Consider the following 16,563-nt stretch of genomic DNA (forward strand, 5'->3'; position numbering starts at 1 on the left):
GTTAAAGATGATGTGTCGTTATGGTTTGTGAAGATGTCTCACTGCACTGCTTTAGAAGTTTGAACCACAAGCAAATGTAAGACGGTTATCTAGTTATTTTTTTTAATCATGAAAAGATGGTCAGTGTGTTTTGTATCTCGAAGCATTGCTTCCTTCTTCAGTATCTGGAAATTTTGACCGTCTGCTATCATGGCAGCAGCAGCAGATTAGATACTTTTGGATAATTTATGAAAAACTGAGTATTCTCCTTTTAAAATATAAAGAGGCAGAATGGAGCCCGTTGTCTCACCTTCATGCAACAAACTTGGATAAACAAAGTTATCTTTAACTTTAAGTGTTCCCAAACCTTCTTTTTAGAGATTTATCACGTGGAAACTCACCTGGGCTTCCTTCCTGTTGCAGAACAGCCCGGAGGACGTTTAGCACTGCTGTGCAGCCGTCAGACTCTGCAGGGTTACATCATGTGACCCCAACAGGGTCTGCACAATAACGCAGCTGTTTCTAATCCATCTAACTGATGGATCTGCAGGTGGACGAGCACCACGTGATAGAAGGGGGAAAAAATGCACTAACAAATAACCTGCAGGCGACGTGACAAGGTTGTGAAAATTTATTACAGTATCTGACAAGTTTAACATCTTCTTTTTTTTTTTTAGATAGTCTACAAATAATCCAGAAAACACAAACAGTTTAGTCTACAAGGCCTCTGAGCACGCCGTTAGTACGAAGAGAGATCTGCACGTCGTCTACGTCATAATCATTTGTTGGTGGATTTAAACAGAAGCAAACATCTGTCCACTAAAAGCTCTGTGACCGATATTTCATCATGCAGGGGGTTATTTTGAAGCCAGAGACAAATCCCCTCACAAAAATACCACAAACATGATCTCTACTTTATCTTAGAATGACTTGAGCTGAAATCTCACTGGAGTGTTTTGTTTGTTTTTACTTCTGATGCCTTCACAGAAACCAGATCAAACGTGGCTCAGCTCTGACATGGTGAGACGTACTAAAGTCAGGCATGAGGGAGAGTTTGGAGTCAGTCTGGAATCTGAAGTTTGAAACATTAAAATACTGAATGTTTTTTCCTAACACCACCAGAAACAAACATTGCATGTATTTTATCCAACGGGGTAAAAACAGAACATTTCTCATTGCTTATTTTGGTCCAAACAAGCTCATAAATCAAGATATTTTATCTCAAGCTCAAAAGTTGAAGCCAAAATTCAGCCAGTACTAGCAAACAAGTATCTCTCTTATGTTACTTAAAGGTTTAAAGAAAAGTACACAGTATGCAGGAAAATGAAGCAATATCAGCAGCTACGGGTGATAAACTGTATGAAATTCATTTATGCCTCCAGTTTTCTTATCTTTTAAAGATTTTCCAACACATTCACGTTGAGACAAGGAAAGAGCTTGGACCGAAATGCTTCTGAACCACCGTGAAGCAGCAACTAAACACTGAAAATCCCGCTTTACTGCTGACGGAGACGACACGCAGGAGGAACGTCGTGACGCGCTGCAAACCAGGAAAAACAAAAACCAGAAACAGATCTCCGTTTGAAAATATGCACGATGCAAAACTGGTGTTTATCGCAGAGAATAAAATGACATCTGTACATTAGATGATATCAGATGCTGCATGTTTACGTCGTGCTTTTTGGCCTTTCTGACTCCATTTAGACACCAGCTGGGATCGTTTTCATCCCAGACTGACCCAAACTCTCAGAAACAAGATTTTCCATCTTCAGTCTCCCCCAACAAACACTTGTTGGGTTTGATTGTGTGTGTTTTACTGGCTGCTCTCCTCCCCCTCTTCCACCTCCTCCTCCAGTTCCACCAGAGCAGCGTGGCGATTGGCCTGGGAACCCTCGCTAAAGAAAACCTTCTTGATCACGCCCGACTTGGGTGCACGGATGGTGTGCTGCAGACACACAAAGGACAAAGTCAGTGTGACTACACACTAAAGACAGACTCTGTGTGTGTGTGTGTGTGTGTGTGTGTGTGTGTGTGTGTGTGTGTGTAGGGAGATGGAGGCTAGGGGGGAAGGTTCACCTCAGCTTTGAAGCAGGTTCAGGTATCTGTGTGCAGGTAGACAGGCTGCCTTCAACCTATAGCCAAGGATGGACTCCTGAGATGTGTGTGTGTGTGTGTGTGTGTGTGTGTGTGTGTGTGTGTGTGTGTGTGTGTGTGTGTGTGTGTGTGTGTGTGTGTGTGTGTGTGTGTGTGTGTGTGTGTGTGTGTGTGTGTGTGTGTGAGGCAGAGCCAGCATGGATCCCTCACCTCCATCTTCATGGCAATCATGACCATCAGCGGGTCTCCGACGGCCACTTTATCTCCAGCTTTCACCAGCACCTAAACACAAACAGCAGTAACTTAAAACAAGTCTGTCTGGACATTTTTCGCTTCGATCCTGCAGCTGCTGCTGCCGGATCACACTGGCTGCCACTTCAGTGGAGAAAAACAACAAGTCATACTCCAGAAGTCATCAGTGACTCCCATCAGCTGGTCCCAGTATACATGCACTGGAACAGTGTCTCACCAATGACTGAACTAGGTCACATGATGCAACCTCAAAAATGAACGGATGCCAACATTCGGAACCAATAATCAAAGTGATTCTGATGTCAATTGTTTTAAATGTTTGCAAATTTTGATTTATCTTAAATGATTTTTTTTTTAAAAATTAAAATAACTTTATATATACAGTTGTGCTCATATGTATTCATATCTTTCATTAAATAAAAGGCTGAATTTACAACAGTCACTCAAATAACTGGAGACTTAAAAAAGGAACAAAAACTAAAAATATTTGCAAAAATATAATTTAGTAATATAAGACACTGTTTTTTTTTTTCATTTAATTGAGTTGAAGAAAGAAAAACAAACAAACAAACTGGTCCTGGACAAATTAGAGCACTTTTGTTGAACAGTGGGACAAAATACCTGTCAACAGGTGCAGAAGTCTGACTGAGAGGAACAGAAAACATCTGACTGTAGCGGAAACATTACATTTACTTCTATCTGAAATATTTAAATACATCATGGCAGATATTGTGAAAAAAGTTCAATTAAACTGTTTTTTTTTTTTAATGTATGTATGTATGTATGTATGCATGCATGCATGCATGCATGCATACATTAACAGCAGAAAGATGCTGGCAGTGCATTTACCCTGAATGATGGCACTTTCAATGCTCAGCAGCAACGTTCAGACCTGCTTCTGCAGACTGTTTGTTTTAACGATCGTTTCTTTGACACACGAGAACAAATCAGGAGAGACCGACAAAGCCAGAACTTCAGGTTCAGGTTGTTGTCCTCTAGTCAGACATTTGTCAAAAGAGACGGATAATCCATCTTGAAATATGGAAAAGGATTTTCATTTTCCAGATGTCTGAATCGTTTTTCCACTCTGGTTTGCTTGTCTGACCTGTTTTATGACCAGGTGTGAACATGTGTACCTAGAGCTGTCCGCCTGTGATAACATGACCCGACGGATGACTGAAAGTGTGCCTGTGCACATTTTGGAGGATTTTAGTGAAGCAACAGAACATTTTAGTGTCCTTATCGACTTGTTGACGTAACAAAGTGAATGATAATGAGCAGAACTAAGTTTAACCACAAGATAATCATCCGATACTCTCAGAAACTGAGATTTATGTCCCTTAAAGTCAAATTCACCTTCTCTATGGTTCCAGTCATGGGGGCCACAGCTCCTCCCTGAGCTCCCGATCCGCTAACGCCGGCCAGATACTTCGGCACAGGAAGCGCCACCTGGGAGCTCCCCTCCTGCAGGACAGATGGAAACAGTAGGACTGTGCTTTAAAGGTTCCCTAAAACCCAACCAAGTGTTTTCTGAGTTGATAGAAGCCCCCCTCCCTGCAGACTCCATGTTTCAGACGGGCCGTTTCAGAGTCTGTGGCTTTACGTATAAATGAGCTGCTGCTGGTAAGAAGGAGATCTCTTTCAAAGCAGATTGTTTCATATTTACTTCACTAGTGAACAGAGTCTGAACTACTGATTCATCTTTTGGCTTTCTTACTTCTAAACAAGAGGAATTTGCTTTGTAAACATGCAGCATTACTGGAGAGGAACAGAAACAGACCAGTTAGGACCAGTCTTATGATACTATTTCTAGTTTTCTGAGCTTTCTACGGTGTTATAGTGTTAAATACTCATCGGACATGTGAACAGATCTGGGTTTTTTTGTTTTTTTAATCACCTAAACACATGTTTGAGCTTTCCAGCACTCTCGCCGTTCGGTTTCCATGGCGACAGAAACGCGTGGTTTTAGAGTTTTTTCTACTTCGAGATTCTAGTAACGTCCCGGGGACGGGACTCAGTGATTGGTCATCTTCTCCAGCTTGTGCACGTTCACGAGAAGAACGCCACGCTTTGTATAAGAGGGAAGAAGCTAAAGCTATGGTGGCCATTCCCAATGCCAGTATGTCGCACAAGAAATACTTCTTCAGCTCTGAGGGAAAACTACATTTGTTTACATCTTCTGAATAAAACGACAGCCTGACAGCAACAGGTGGAGTCTGTGTTTGGAAGCAGCCGCAGCTTTGAGAGCAGCACTTCACTGCAGACTGCTGGATGAAAAGGGTCCTGCATGATGGGGATTTGCTACCAGGCTTCTGCTGAAAGGAGGCTCTCTTCCTACAAACAAGGACCCCGTTTCCCATCCTGAGACACAAGCGGGAAGTAAAACAGAATGACTCAAAAAAACGTTGTGTTGTTTAGATTAGTGAATGAGAAACTACTGTATCAAACTGAAGGAATTAACCCACGATTACTTTATGTGAACGCTACCAGCAGGTAACACTTATGTAAAGATGACCAGTTAGCTGTCAAACCATCCATCCATCCATCCATCTTCTGCCGCTTATCTGGGGTCGGGTCGCGGGGGCAGCAGCCTAAGCAGGGAAGCCCAGACTTCCCTCTCCCCAGCCACATTTGCCAACTCTGCGGGGGGGATCCCAAGGCGTTCCCAGGCCAGCCGAGAGATGTAATCCCTCCAGCGTGTCCTGGGTCTTCCCCGGGGTCTCCTCCCAGAGGGACGTGCCTGGAACACCTCACCAGGGAGGCGTCCAGGAGGCATCCTGACCAGATGCCCGAGCCACCTCAACTGGTTCCTCTCGATGCGAAGGAGCAGCGGCTCTACTCTGAGCCCCTCCCGGATGACCGAGCTCCTCACCCTATCTCTAAGGGAGAGCCCGGCCACCCTACGGAGGAAACTCATTTCAGCCGCCTGTATACGAGATCTCGTTCTTTCGGTCACGACCCACAGCTCATGACCATAGGTGAGGGTAGGAACGTAGATCGACTGATAAATCGAGAGCTTCGCCTTCTGGCTCAGCTCCTTCTTCACCACGACAGACCGGCGCAGAGCCCGCATTACTGCAGACGCCGCACCAATCCGTCTGTCGATCTCACGCTCCATCCTTCCCTCACTCGTGAACAAGACCCCGAGATATTTAAACTCCTCCACTTGAGGCAGGACCTGACTCCCGACCCGGAGAGGGCAATCCACCCTATTCCGGCTGAGGACCATGGTCTCAGATTTGGAGGTGCTGATTCTCATCCCGGCCGCTTCACACTCGGCCGCGAATCGCTCAAGCGAGAGCTGGAGATCACGACCAGATGAAGCCAACAGGACCACATCATCTGCAAAAAGCAGGGACCCAATCCTGAGGCCACCGAGCCGGATCCCCTCAAAACCTCGGCTGCGCCTAGAAATTCTGTCCATATAAGTTATGAACAGAATCGGTGATAAAGGGCAGCCTTGGCGGAGTCCAACCCTCACCGGAAACGAATCCGACTTACTACCGGCAATGCGGACCAAGCTCTGACACCTGTCGTACAGGGACCGGACAGCTCGTACAAGGGGGTCCGGTACCCCATACTCCCGGAGAACCACCCACAGGAGCCCCCGGGGGACACGGTTGACCGCCTTCTCCAGGTCCACAAAGCACATGTAGACTGGTTGGGCAAACTCCCATGCCCCCTCCAGGACCCCAAAGAGGGTATAGAGCTGGTCCACTGTTCCGCGACCAGGATGAAAACCACACTGCTCCTCCTCAATCCGGGATTCGACTATCTGGCGGACCCTCCTCTCCAGGACCCCTGAATAGACCTTCCCAGGGAGGCTGAGGAGTGTGATTCCCCTGTAATTGGAACACACCCTCTGGTCCCCCTTCTTAAAAAGGGGGACCACCACCCCAGTCTGCCAATCCAGCGGTACTGCCCCCGATGTCCACGCGATGCTGCAGAGGCGTGTCAGCCAGGACAGTCCCACAGCATCCAGAGCCTTAAGGAACTCCGGGCGGATCTCGTCCACCCCCGGGGCCTTGCTGCCAAGGAGCTTTTTGACCACCTCAGCGACTTCAGCCCCAGAGATAGGGGAGTCCACCCCTGAGTCCACCAGCTCTGCTTCCTCATGGGAAGACGTGTTGGTAGGATTGAGGAGGTCTTCGAAGTATTCCCTCCACCGACCCACAACGTCCCGAGTTGAGGTCAGCAGCACCCCATCTCCACTGTACACAGTATTGATGGAGCACTGCTTCCCCCTCCTGAGCCGCCGGATGGTGGACCAGAATCTCCTCGAAGCCGTCCGGAAGTCTTTCTCCATGGCCTCGCCGAACTCCTCCCATGCCCGAGTTTTTGCCTCGGCAACAGCCGAAGCCGCATGCCGCTTAGCCCGCCGGTACCCATCAGCTGCCTCCAGAGTCCCACAGGCCAAGAAGGCCCGATAGGACTCCTTCTTCAGCTTGACGGCATCCCTCACTGCTGGTGTCCACCAACGAGTCCTGGGATTACCGCCACGACAGGCACCAACGACCTTACAGCCACAGCTCCGGCTGGCCGCCTCAGCAATAGAGGCACGGAACACACGGAACATAGCTGTCAAACCTGTAGATGGAAATTATCATTATGCATTTATACCGTGGCATTTGAGAAATGCTGTGCATTGAGTAACATTCTTCTTCTATGTTTTGTCATTTTCATGACACAACAGATGCAGTAGGAGGACTTTGAAAAAAGCTTTTAGAAAAAAAGAAAAAAAAGCATCCGTCTCCACATGGAAGCAGGTTTTTCTGCGGTGAGAAGCGGGGATATCAACGTACCAGAGAGAACAGGTGCACTGTGTTGTCCAGGATCACCAGTTTGGGTCGGGACTTCACTCCATTTACCGAGCAGTGCAAGAATGAAGCTCCATCTTCCACCTCCACCTCTCCTGTAACGTGGTACTGCTCCTCCCCCACCTGAAAGGAGACGCTCATATGATCCGTATGAGGGGATAATAAACTGGAACATCAACTCCTGATGAGACAAGATTCCTCGCCAGCCTTTTAATCACCATCTATAGATAAATGGCTCAAAGACGGTAAATAATGTCTAACTGAACAATTATTGATGCTTTTCTAGCTGAACTGTATAAATGAAAACAAAACTAAAACATTAGAAAGTTTATAGAAATTCTAAAGCAGAAGAAAACACAACATTTCCTCAGAAATGAATAAAAATTATAATAATTTTATGATGGCTCACCTGCATACTGTAACTTCCATCTTTGTTATATGTGATGACAACATTGACTTCTAGAGATAAAAACAAGATTTAAAAAAAAAAACAAGATCATCATCATGACACAGACTGAGCATCAGGACTTATTTTTGGTCTTGCTGAGACATTTTAATAGAAAAGCTGAATAATGAATAAGTGTTCATTAGCAAACTGTCTCAAACTGGATCAGCCTTTAGCTTAATTAAATCTGATGTCGTTGTGAATCCATCACAAACGCACTCAGCTGCTAACAGAGACACATTTAACTTTTTCTTTTCCATTTCATAGATAAGCTTTCATTCATCACCTCAGAAATATCATTCTTTAAACAGCGAAGGTTTCCTGTTACTAAAATGCAACGCATGTAGACATATCCGTTTGTATTTACTGTTTTTCTTTAGCTACTGCTGTGACTGGAAAGTCGAGTATTTAATGAGGCAGATTTGCATTTTTAAATAATTTGTTACAAGTTGAATCAACAGCAGAAATGAAGGGAAAACTCAAGCTTTTCTACCTCAAACACTCATGTTGATGCTGAGATGACTTCATAAAAACACTTCACATGAAGCGTTTTAACAAACTACTGACCACGTAATTCATGTTTTTATACACAGGAATGTGAAAAATGTACAAATCTGCTTGTTTTCTGAGTTCTTGTCAATATAAAGGGAATTTCCTCCGTTTAAATAAAAATTTCACCTATAATGAAAGACGATTCCAGTTCTGTTATGATTATTATTCTTATACTTGCTGAACATCTTGCTGTTTTCACCACCATACAGCTCTCACTGTTGAGGACCAAGCTGGAGCACCCAGAGGTGGATCTGCATCTCACATCCTGGTCAGGACACGGGACCGCATGTCAGACCGCAGGAAAGAGACACTGCAGGGAACGCTCCTCCATCTGTTCCTATACACTGCAGACTTTTCCAACAAGACCTACAACCCTGATGTCTTTGCCTCATCACAGATGGGATTGTGAGGTGGGCAGAGAATTCCCAGATGATTTCTGCGGACCGGTGTCTGCAGAAACACCTCCAGGACAACACCTGAATTCTTACAATTTAAGAAACTGTTCCTGAACTGATCCAGCATCTCTGGTCCGATGATGTAAAAGTCAGTCCGTCTAGAGGTGCACAGCTGTTATGCAGCTTGCATCCTGGTACAGCCGTATTAGAAGTAATATGTGTGCTACATACTCTTGTCTCCCAGCTGCAGCATCATGTTCCTGTTGAACTGCACATTGCTTCTCCAGCCGCTGCTGGAGCCAAATGGGGAAAAAGGATCTGAAAAATAACAGAGACATTCAGGTTTAGTTTGTTAGCATACATCTGCCTTCACGTGGAGCATCACCTTCCTGCTTCACCTGTGGAGGTCTGTGTGAACTCCTGTGTGTATTTCCTCTCCTGCAGCACCAGGCCCAGGGCTGCCTGGCAGATCGTTTCCCCAGAAGGAGCTCTGGGAGCAGGGAAGAGGTCGGCGTAGTGCTGAGGGATGAAACTGGTGCTCACGTTTCCAGCTTCAAACTCCGGGTGGCCCGAGAGGCTCAGCAAGAAGTCGATGTTGGTGTTCAGTCCCACAATCTTAAGAAATGACAAAGACAAAGAGGATGGAGAGGCTTAGAAGCAGAACATTTGCCATGTTTTACAGGAAGTCGTGTAAAAATCGCCGTTTGAGCGTCTCACATTGTACTGGCGTAAACAATACCGCAGCTTCTTTAAGGCAGCAGATCGGTCCTCTCCCCACACCACAAGTTTGGCGATCATTGGGTCATAATGTGCCGACACTTCATCTCCTGCAACCAAATACACGTTCAGCAAAACACAGCAGTTGTTTTCACTCTGCTGCTCTTTAACTCTGGTTAGAAAATGTCCAGAGTGTTGGGTTTGTTCCCCACCTTCCCTGACTCCCGTCTCTATGCGTGTGTGTTGGTCTGCTGGAGGCGTGGACAGATGCAGAAGAGGCCCTGCACCTGGAAGGAAGTCATTGTTGGGATCCTCAGCATAGATACGAGCCTCAAAAGAGTGTCCCCTTAGGGTGATGTCATCCTGCAGGAGCGGCAGACGCTCCCCTGCTGCCACCTGGAGGAGAGTTTCATGAAGCATCCTCACTTTCTTTCAGCGTGACTCGTGTTAATAAAAACTCCATTTTCTAGCTCTTCTCTCTCATCTTACCCGGAGCTGCCACTCCACCAGGTCCGTTCCGGTGATCATCTCAGAGACAGGATGCTCCACCTGCAGCCGGGTGTTCATTTCCATGAAGTAAAAGTTGTGCTGGGCATCCATTATGAACTCCACCGTACCTACAAGAGGACCACAACAATGTGGTAACGGTTCACTGAGAAGTAGCTGTAATGATACGAGGACGTTTGTGTCTCACCTGCTCCGACATAGTTGACAGCTTTCGCTGCTCTGACAGCTGCCTCTCCGAGTTTCCTCCGAACCTCGGGGCTTATTCCAGGCTGAAAAAGGACACGAGACATGGAAGAACATACAGAGGAAGTATTCAACAGGTTTAAGTTATCCAGCTCAAGATGCTACGTCTCAATAAAGCTATAAAATGTCCTGAAGAAAGTTTTGTACCTTGTGTCTACCCTGATTTAACAGACAATTCATATTAATATTAAATGTCAGGATTAATTAACTGAATGTCATCACTTTCGGCAAAAAAATGATGCCTGAACCATAAAAGCAGATTCCCGCACACAGAATGCAAACAAAGTTATACAAAATCTGCATATGAGTTGCAGAAGAGACGTGTTGGAGTGGGAATGCACATCACAAGAAGAGTCATTTCCTCCAGACGAACAGATCAAGTCAACCTTGTCAGTTTTAGTTGGCTGTAAAAAAATAAATAAATAAAAATGGCCAGGTGGAGGACGGCTCACTGGCATGAAACAAACCATGAAAACGTTGTTTTAAAAGGTGGAAATTCATCCAGCATGTTTCACCACCTGATCTTGTCGGCTTAAGTCCAGTTAAGTACAGTGTGGTAAATTACATTGTTTATCTGGCATTATTAATATGAAAAATAAATGTTAATGAGTTGTTTACAACTATCAAACTTTGTATAATTGTGACTGGAAAAACTGAAAAACTTAAACTGTTTTATGGAGAGTTTAACTGTTCAGACATGATGGACTCAGCGTCAGGGTCAGAGCCTTTTTCTTTCCATCAGTGTGCGGTGACAGTAGAAGAAGAAACCAAGTTAAAATCCAGATGCCAGTTCTTGTTTCATTATTTTATCCTTTCCAGGATTATCTACGTTTCACACAGCAGCTGTTATGCTAAAAGGCAGCTAGAAGTAAAAAACAATATAAATAACTAACTAGATGAATTTTACATGCTTTTCAAAGTTTACCAAACCATTTACACAAAAAATGTTCATAAACATCTCTGTAATGTCATTTACAGAAGAAACCTCCCAGTCCAGGTGGAGGCCCTGAGAGAAACGGAGTTAGTAAGCAGGATTTATTATTTACTGTTTACAGAGCAGAAGAGATTTAGTTAGAATGAGACTTCTTAACTTTTGTGTTGTAAAACTGCTTTGTTTGCATCAAAAGATAAAAATAAATAAAATGTTAGGACCAGTAAGGAGCTTTCATGTAATTTTGTACGTTCGTAGTGTTGTGAAATTAATCAATGCATAATATTTGTGATAATATTAACATCATCATTTTTCTTTGACTAATCCTACAGGAAAACTTACAATTGTGACATTTCATCTGGGTCAAGATTTAAGGACAGGAAAGAGACAAAAACCTCACTGGTTATTTGTCCAAAAGAAACAAAGTTTTTTCTACAACTTGGAGACTTTTGGTTTAGTCCGACTGGGGAAATTTTCAGTCATCACTCACCCCCGGCGCTTCCTCTATGATTTTCTGATGTCTCCTTTGGACGCTGCAGTCCCTCTCAAACAGATAGACGGCGTTACCATGCATGTCCCCAAAGACTTGAACCTCTACGTGTCTGCAGAAGATTGACATTTAAACACAAAAAATAGTTTTGTTAATGCAAATAATTCATGCTGAGGGTTTTAGTACCTGGGGTCCTCGACAAACTTCTCAATCAGCATGACATCATCATTGAAGGACTTCCTGGCTTCTCGTCTTGCTGACTCCAACTGCTCCAAGAAGTCGGAGTCGGACCGGGCGATGCGCATTCCCTAAAAGACAAACAGTTGTTTTAAGCATGCTGCAGTCACACTGTGAGCATTATTCAAGCTTTCCTGCTTTCATTTACCTTCCCTCCTCCTCCACGCACTGCCTTGATCATCACCGGGTAACCAATCTGGGCAGCTTCTGCCTGCAGCCTCTCGTTTGACTGGTCCTCTCCGTGGTAGCCACCAATAATTGGAACCCCAGCAGCTGACATGATGTGTTTGGATGTGCTGAAAAAGCACACAAAGTGACGTTGGTACCCATTTTTAACTGTTGTTAACTGTTAGTACCCATTTTTAACTGTTTAACACATGGAAAGGATGTGCAAATCTATTGCATATCCTTTCCATGCACATATGTTCTACTAGTGCAAAGATTTCCAGTCCTCAGCAATGACATCTTAGAAATTTCACACTTGTGCCTACGTCTACTCCTTGTACTTGCTCTCTACAACATCAAGAGAATCAGACCATACCTGACAGAACACACGACTCAGCTGTTGGTTCAGGCTCTGGTCATCTCATGCATCGATTACTGCAATTCCCTACTGGCAAGTCTGCCTCCATGATCTGTTAAACCTCTGCAGATGATCCAGAACGCTGCAGCGTATCTGGTTTTCAACCAACCCAAAAGAGATCATGTCACTCCGCATGATAATCGCTCTTCACTGGCTTCCGGTCGCAGCACGCATCAAATTTAAAGCTTTGCTTCTGGCTTACAAAACAATAACTCAAACGGCTCCCGTCTGCCTTCACTCCCCAATCCAGACCTACACTCCCTCTCGACAGCTACGTTCCATCAGTGAAAGACGCCTCGTGTTACAGTCAATACGTGGGACTAAATCACTAGCCAGACTCTTTTCCTCTGTTGTGCCACGATGGTGGAATGATCTCCCAAACTCTTTCCGCTCTGCAGAGTCCCTGTCTGCTTTTAAGAGCAAGCTTAAGACTCTGCTCTTCAAGGAGCACTTCAACACTTTGTATAGCTATATTTGTTGGAAAGTTGGAGAACTTAGCCCAGTTCTTTGCAACAAATATTTTGGTATTGATTCTTTTGTATTATAACATAGGTAATATTATGGGTGGGAAGGGAGTAAACAACAAAAAACAAAACGAGAAAAAAAAAACAAAAAACGGTAGCACTTCATGTAAGGACATGCGTCCAACTGGAAAGTCCACTAGCACCTTCCTACGATGTCCTCTATTGTTTGATTTCGTGCTTGTGTTGTTCTCACTCATATGTAAGTCGCTTTGGATAAAAGCATCTGCTAAATGACTGTAGAATAGAATAGAATAGAATAGAATAGAATAGAATAGAATAGAATAGAATAGAATAGAATAGAAATGTGTTACCTCTTAATGCCCATGTCTCTGATGGCAGAAGAAGGAGGCCCAACGAAGATGATCCCTTCCTGTTTACAGGCTTCTGCAAACTCTGTGTTTTCCGACAAGAAACCATATCCAGGATGGACCGCCTGCACACACAAACACACACCATTACAAGAAAAGGAATGTGGAAATCAAAAAAGAAATAACGCAGTGCAGTTTCAGAGGAAAAATGTTCACAGAGAGATGTGGATCTCTCATTAGGAAGAAAAAACCATATCACTTACATGTGATCCTGACCTCTTGGCTACTTCCAAAACCTTCTCCATTGAGAGGTAACTCTGCTGGGAAGGAGGAGGACCAATGTGGTAGGCTTCATCTGCCTGGAAAGAAAAAAAAATGAACAAACAGCCTAAAACTGATGAATCAGTAGATGTACATCATGATGCTCTGCTCTGTAGCTGCCATTAAAGCAGCTACCGGTGCTGTTGAACTCATACCTGTGCTGTGTATGAACAAACATCATAAATCAATGCAGTCTCACCATGGCCACATGCATGGAGTGTCTGTCTGCATCACTGTATACAGCCACAGAGCGCACGCCCATCTTCTTAGCTGTTCGCATCACACGACATGCGATCTCGCCTCGATTGGCGATCAGAACCTTTTCGATCCTTCCCACCCCTGTAAAGTTTATTTAAGTGTTTACTTAGTAATTATGAAGTAATTATGAAGAGCAACTAATTATTCAAGTCATGAACAAAAAAATATTATTTATTTATATATATATATATATATATATATATATATATATATACACACACACATATACACACATACATGCATACACACATATATTAGGGCTGTGACGATATGGATTTGTGCCGATTCAATTTGATCCCAACTTTTTGGCTGCCGATTCAGTTTAAATTGCGATTCTCACAATTCTTCAATATTGCTGATTTTTTGTAAATTAAAAACAAAACAAAATGAATAAAACTTTTTTTTGCTCGTCATTTTTCTTGATTGCAGTTTGGAAAAAAAAAAGAACTCAGTAGCCAGACCATCATTCTGCTGCTGTAATGCACAAGAAGACAAGTAAAAAGATCAATGAAAAGAATTTTTAAAAAGTTGTAATGGATTATTTTAATATATTTGCAAAAAAAAAATCGATTTTAAAATTGTTAAGCAAAAAAATCCCAATTTTCTGATTTGAGTTTCCCACCCCTAATAAATAAATATATATATATATATATATATATATATATATATATATATATATATACATATATCATATTGATTTTTTGGTTTTTTTGTCCAAATAAATTAAATAAATGCACGATAAGATTTTTGTTATTTTTATTGTTTTTTTATTGGGCATGATAGCAGCAGAATGATGGTCTGGCTACTGCGTTTTTTTTGTTTTTTTTTCCCCTCATTGAAATTAAGGAAAATGACGAGCAAAAAAAAAGTTGTATACTTTTTTTGTTGTTGTTTTTAATCTACAAAAATCAGCAATATTGGAATCAAATCGCCGGCCAAAAAAATCGTAATCGAATCAAATCAGGACAAAAGCATATTGTCACACCCCTAACATATACCAACTGCAGTCCTCAAGGCCATCATCCTGCAGATTTAAGTGCTTCCCTGGTACAACACACTTCAAATGAAAAGGTTCTCCAACAAATTGTCATCATCTTCTGCACCTGTATGTAAAAGGGTCAGGATGGTAGCGCTAGAGGATCAGGGTTACTGATCTCTGGTGTAAAGTGTCATGCAGGTGTCCATTTATCAAACTAGCTAGTTCACACCGCAGCTTTTCTCATAATGTGCTATTCATAACTACCTCCACAAACTACATCCCTTCTCAGTAATCCTTCATCATAGAATAAAGGAGCTCACTGCAAACCCTGATTTACAGTCATCCTTGTTCATAAGAGGCAAACTGGATTCAGACCGGTATCCAGAATCAGATACTCACCTCCTGAAACAAGTCTCAAGCCTCTTTTGGTCCATGACAGCTTTCTAAGGAGACGAAATAATAATAATAATAATAACTTTAAAGAAACACACTTAAACCCTGAACAGATTAAACTCTTCACATTGTTGTGATAAGAACCTTAAACAGAAGTAATTATAGCATAAAACCCAAGCTAAGTAACCTTGTTGCAAAGGTATGCTGGAGCAGCCACATTAGCCTGCTGCCTGTCAGTCTGCTACCTTTATTTAACCTTGCTCAGATCATATCTAACTTTTCTTGCTCCCACGATTTAAAATGTTACACCGTGTCTGGATGCTGCACGAATAAAACAACTCTACTTCAAGACTGTTAGAAACCTGTCATGAAACCTTGCAGATATTTAAGTCTTACACATCTGAGTGGTTAGCTCAGGTGAAACATAAACACTGGCTTACAAACTGAAAAGCTAACCTTAAAACTAAGAAAGCTAAATGTCTATAGACCAGTTTGCCGTCAGATGACAGTTGTTTCAGGTCAGTAAACTGGTGCAGAGGTGTACTCACTGTGTGAAAATCCTCAGGCCCTGCAAAGTTGGAAAAGTCAGAATAACAGCAGCCATCGCTACCAGCTGAGGAGGCTAGCGATGCTAGCTCGCTAATAGGCTAAATGACGAGGAAAAAGCGAAGTGGTTATTTTAGAAAAAAAAACTTAATATACAGCTGGACTCTATTTCGCAATATAAACAGCATTAGACTTAAATTAAAGATAATATGGACGAGAAAACTATAATATTTATTACAAAACGCAATGACGCGTTTTATTTCACATTTTTTTAAAAACTATTTATGACCTAACCGAGGACTCGTAGTGGCAATATCCAATCAGAGAGCGGAATGTGGAGGCGGGGAGGACGATGCTGTTGCTCAGGTCTACCGGTAGGGGGCGCTGTGGCCTGCAACTAGGCGGTGAATGATTTTTTAGCCTCTCAGAAACATTTTTATAAACAATACATAATTTTATCGAGAAAAACAGCGCCTTTAAATTACAGATCAAAACTTAAAACACCTGCTTTAAAATAGTTGTTTTATACTTTATGGTATGTTTTAAAAGAACAACTTATTTTCTAAGCCCATTTTTAAAGTTACTTGACCATCATCATTGTAATTAGTGTTAAGGTAGTGGTGTTTGCTTTAAAAAAAAAAGAAAAAATAAATAAATAAATAAATAAATAAAAAGGAAAGTTCTGAAGACTTCCTGGTGTATACATGATTTTTTCTTCTTTTGATCTGGATGTTCATCCAGTGTGTTTTGCATAAAGTATTTTTACATCACATAGGTAATTTTATTCTAATTATTTTCTTATTTTGTTTTATGGACATGAATCAGAACAAGTCTAGCTCTGATTTTAGTCTATTTATTCATTCATTCATTCATTCACTTTTATTACTCGTACAAGTAAAGGTGCAACAAATAAATTTTCATTTTTATCCTTCCCGTTTTATTAGATTTCCAAAATCAGACAAATGCAATTCTGAAATACAATAACATGCTTA

General features: G+C 42.6%; 2 protein-coding genes across 2 annotated transcripts in view; one reads left to right on the forward strand and one right to left on the reverse strand.

Annotated features, from left to right (window-relative positions):
- Positions 1-8,757, forward strand: part of atp11b (ATPase phospholipid transporting 11B) — a 66,751-nt gene extending 57,994 nt beyond the window's left edge. Inside the window, exon 30 of the mRNA XM_079245571.1 lies at positions 8,349-8,757. Within this exon, the coding sequence (XP_079101697.1) occupies positions 8,349-8,361 (13 nt within the window). The 3' untranslated portion in view covers positions 8,362-8,757. The remainder of the gene's footprint in view (positions 1-8,348) is intronic.
- Positions 596-15,844, reverse strand: mccc1 (methylcrotonyl-CoA carboxylase subunit). The gene is made up of 19 exons (XM_079245572.1): positions 15,574-15,844; positions 15,032-15,075; positions 13,595-13,734; positions 13,338-13,433; positions 13,078-13,199; positions 11,808-11,955; positions 11,609-11,730; positions 11,423-11,534; positions 9,946-10,027; positions 9,741-9,868; positions 9,464-9,647; positions 9,252-9,361; positions 8,933-9,149; positions 8,766-8,852; positions 7,552-7,601; positions 7,128-7,265; positions 3,682-3,789; positions 2,284-2,355; positions 596-1,924 (listed from the first exon to the last, which is right to left on the reverse strand). The coding sequence occupies exons 1-19, from the start codon at positions 15,627-15,629 to the stop codon at positions 1,793-1,795; spliced, it is 2,148 nt and encodes a 715-aa protein (XP_079101698.1). The 5' UTR covers positions 15,630-15,844; the 3' UTR covers positions 596-1,792.
- Between the last annotated feature and the right edge of the window lie 719 nt (positions 15,845-16,563).

This window comes from Telmatherina bonti, assembly GCF_933228915.1.
Source record: "Telmatherina bonti genome assembly, chromosome: 8".
In the NCBI taxonomy this organism is placed as follows: Eukaryota; Metazoa; Chordata; class Actinopteri; order Atheriniformes; family Telmatherinidae; genus Telmatherina; species Telmatherina bonti.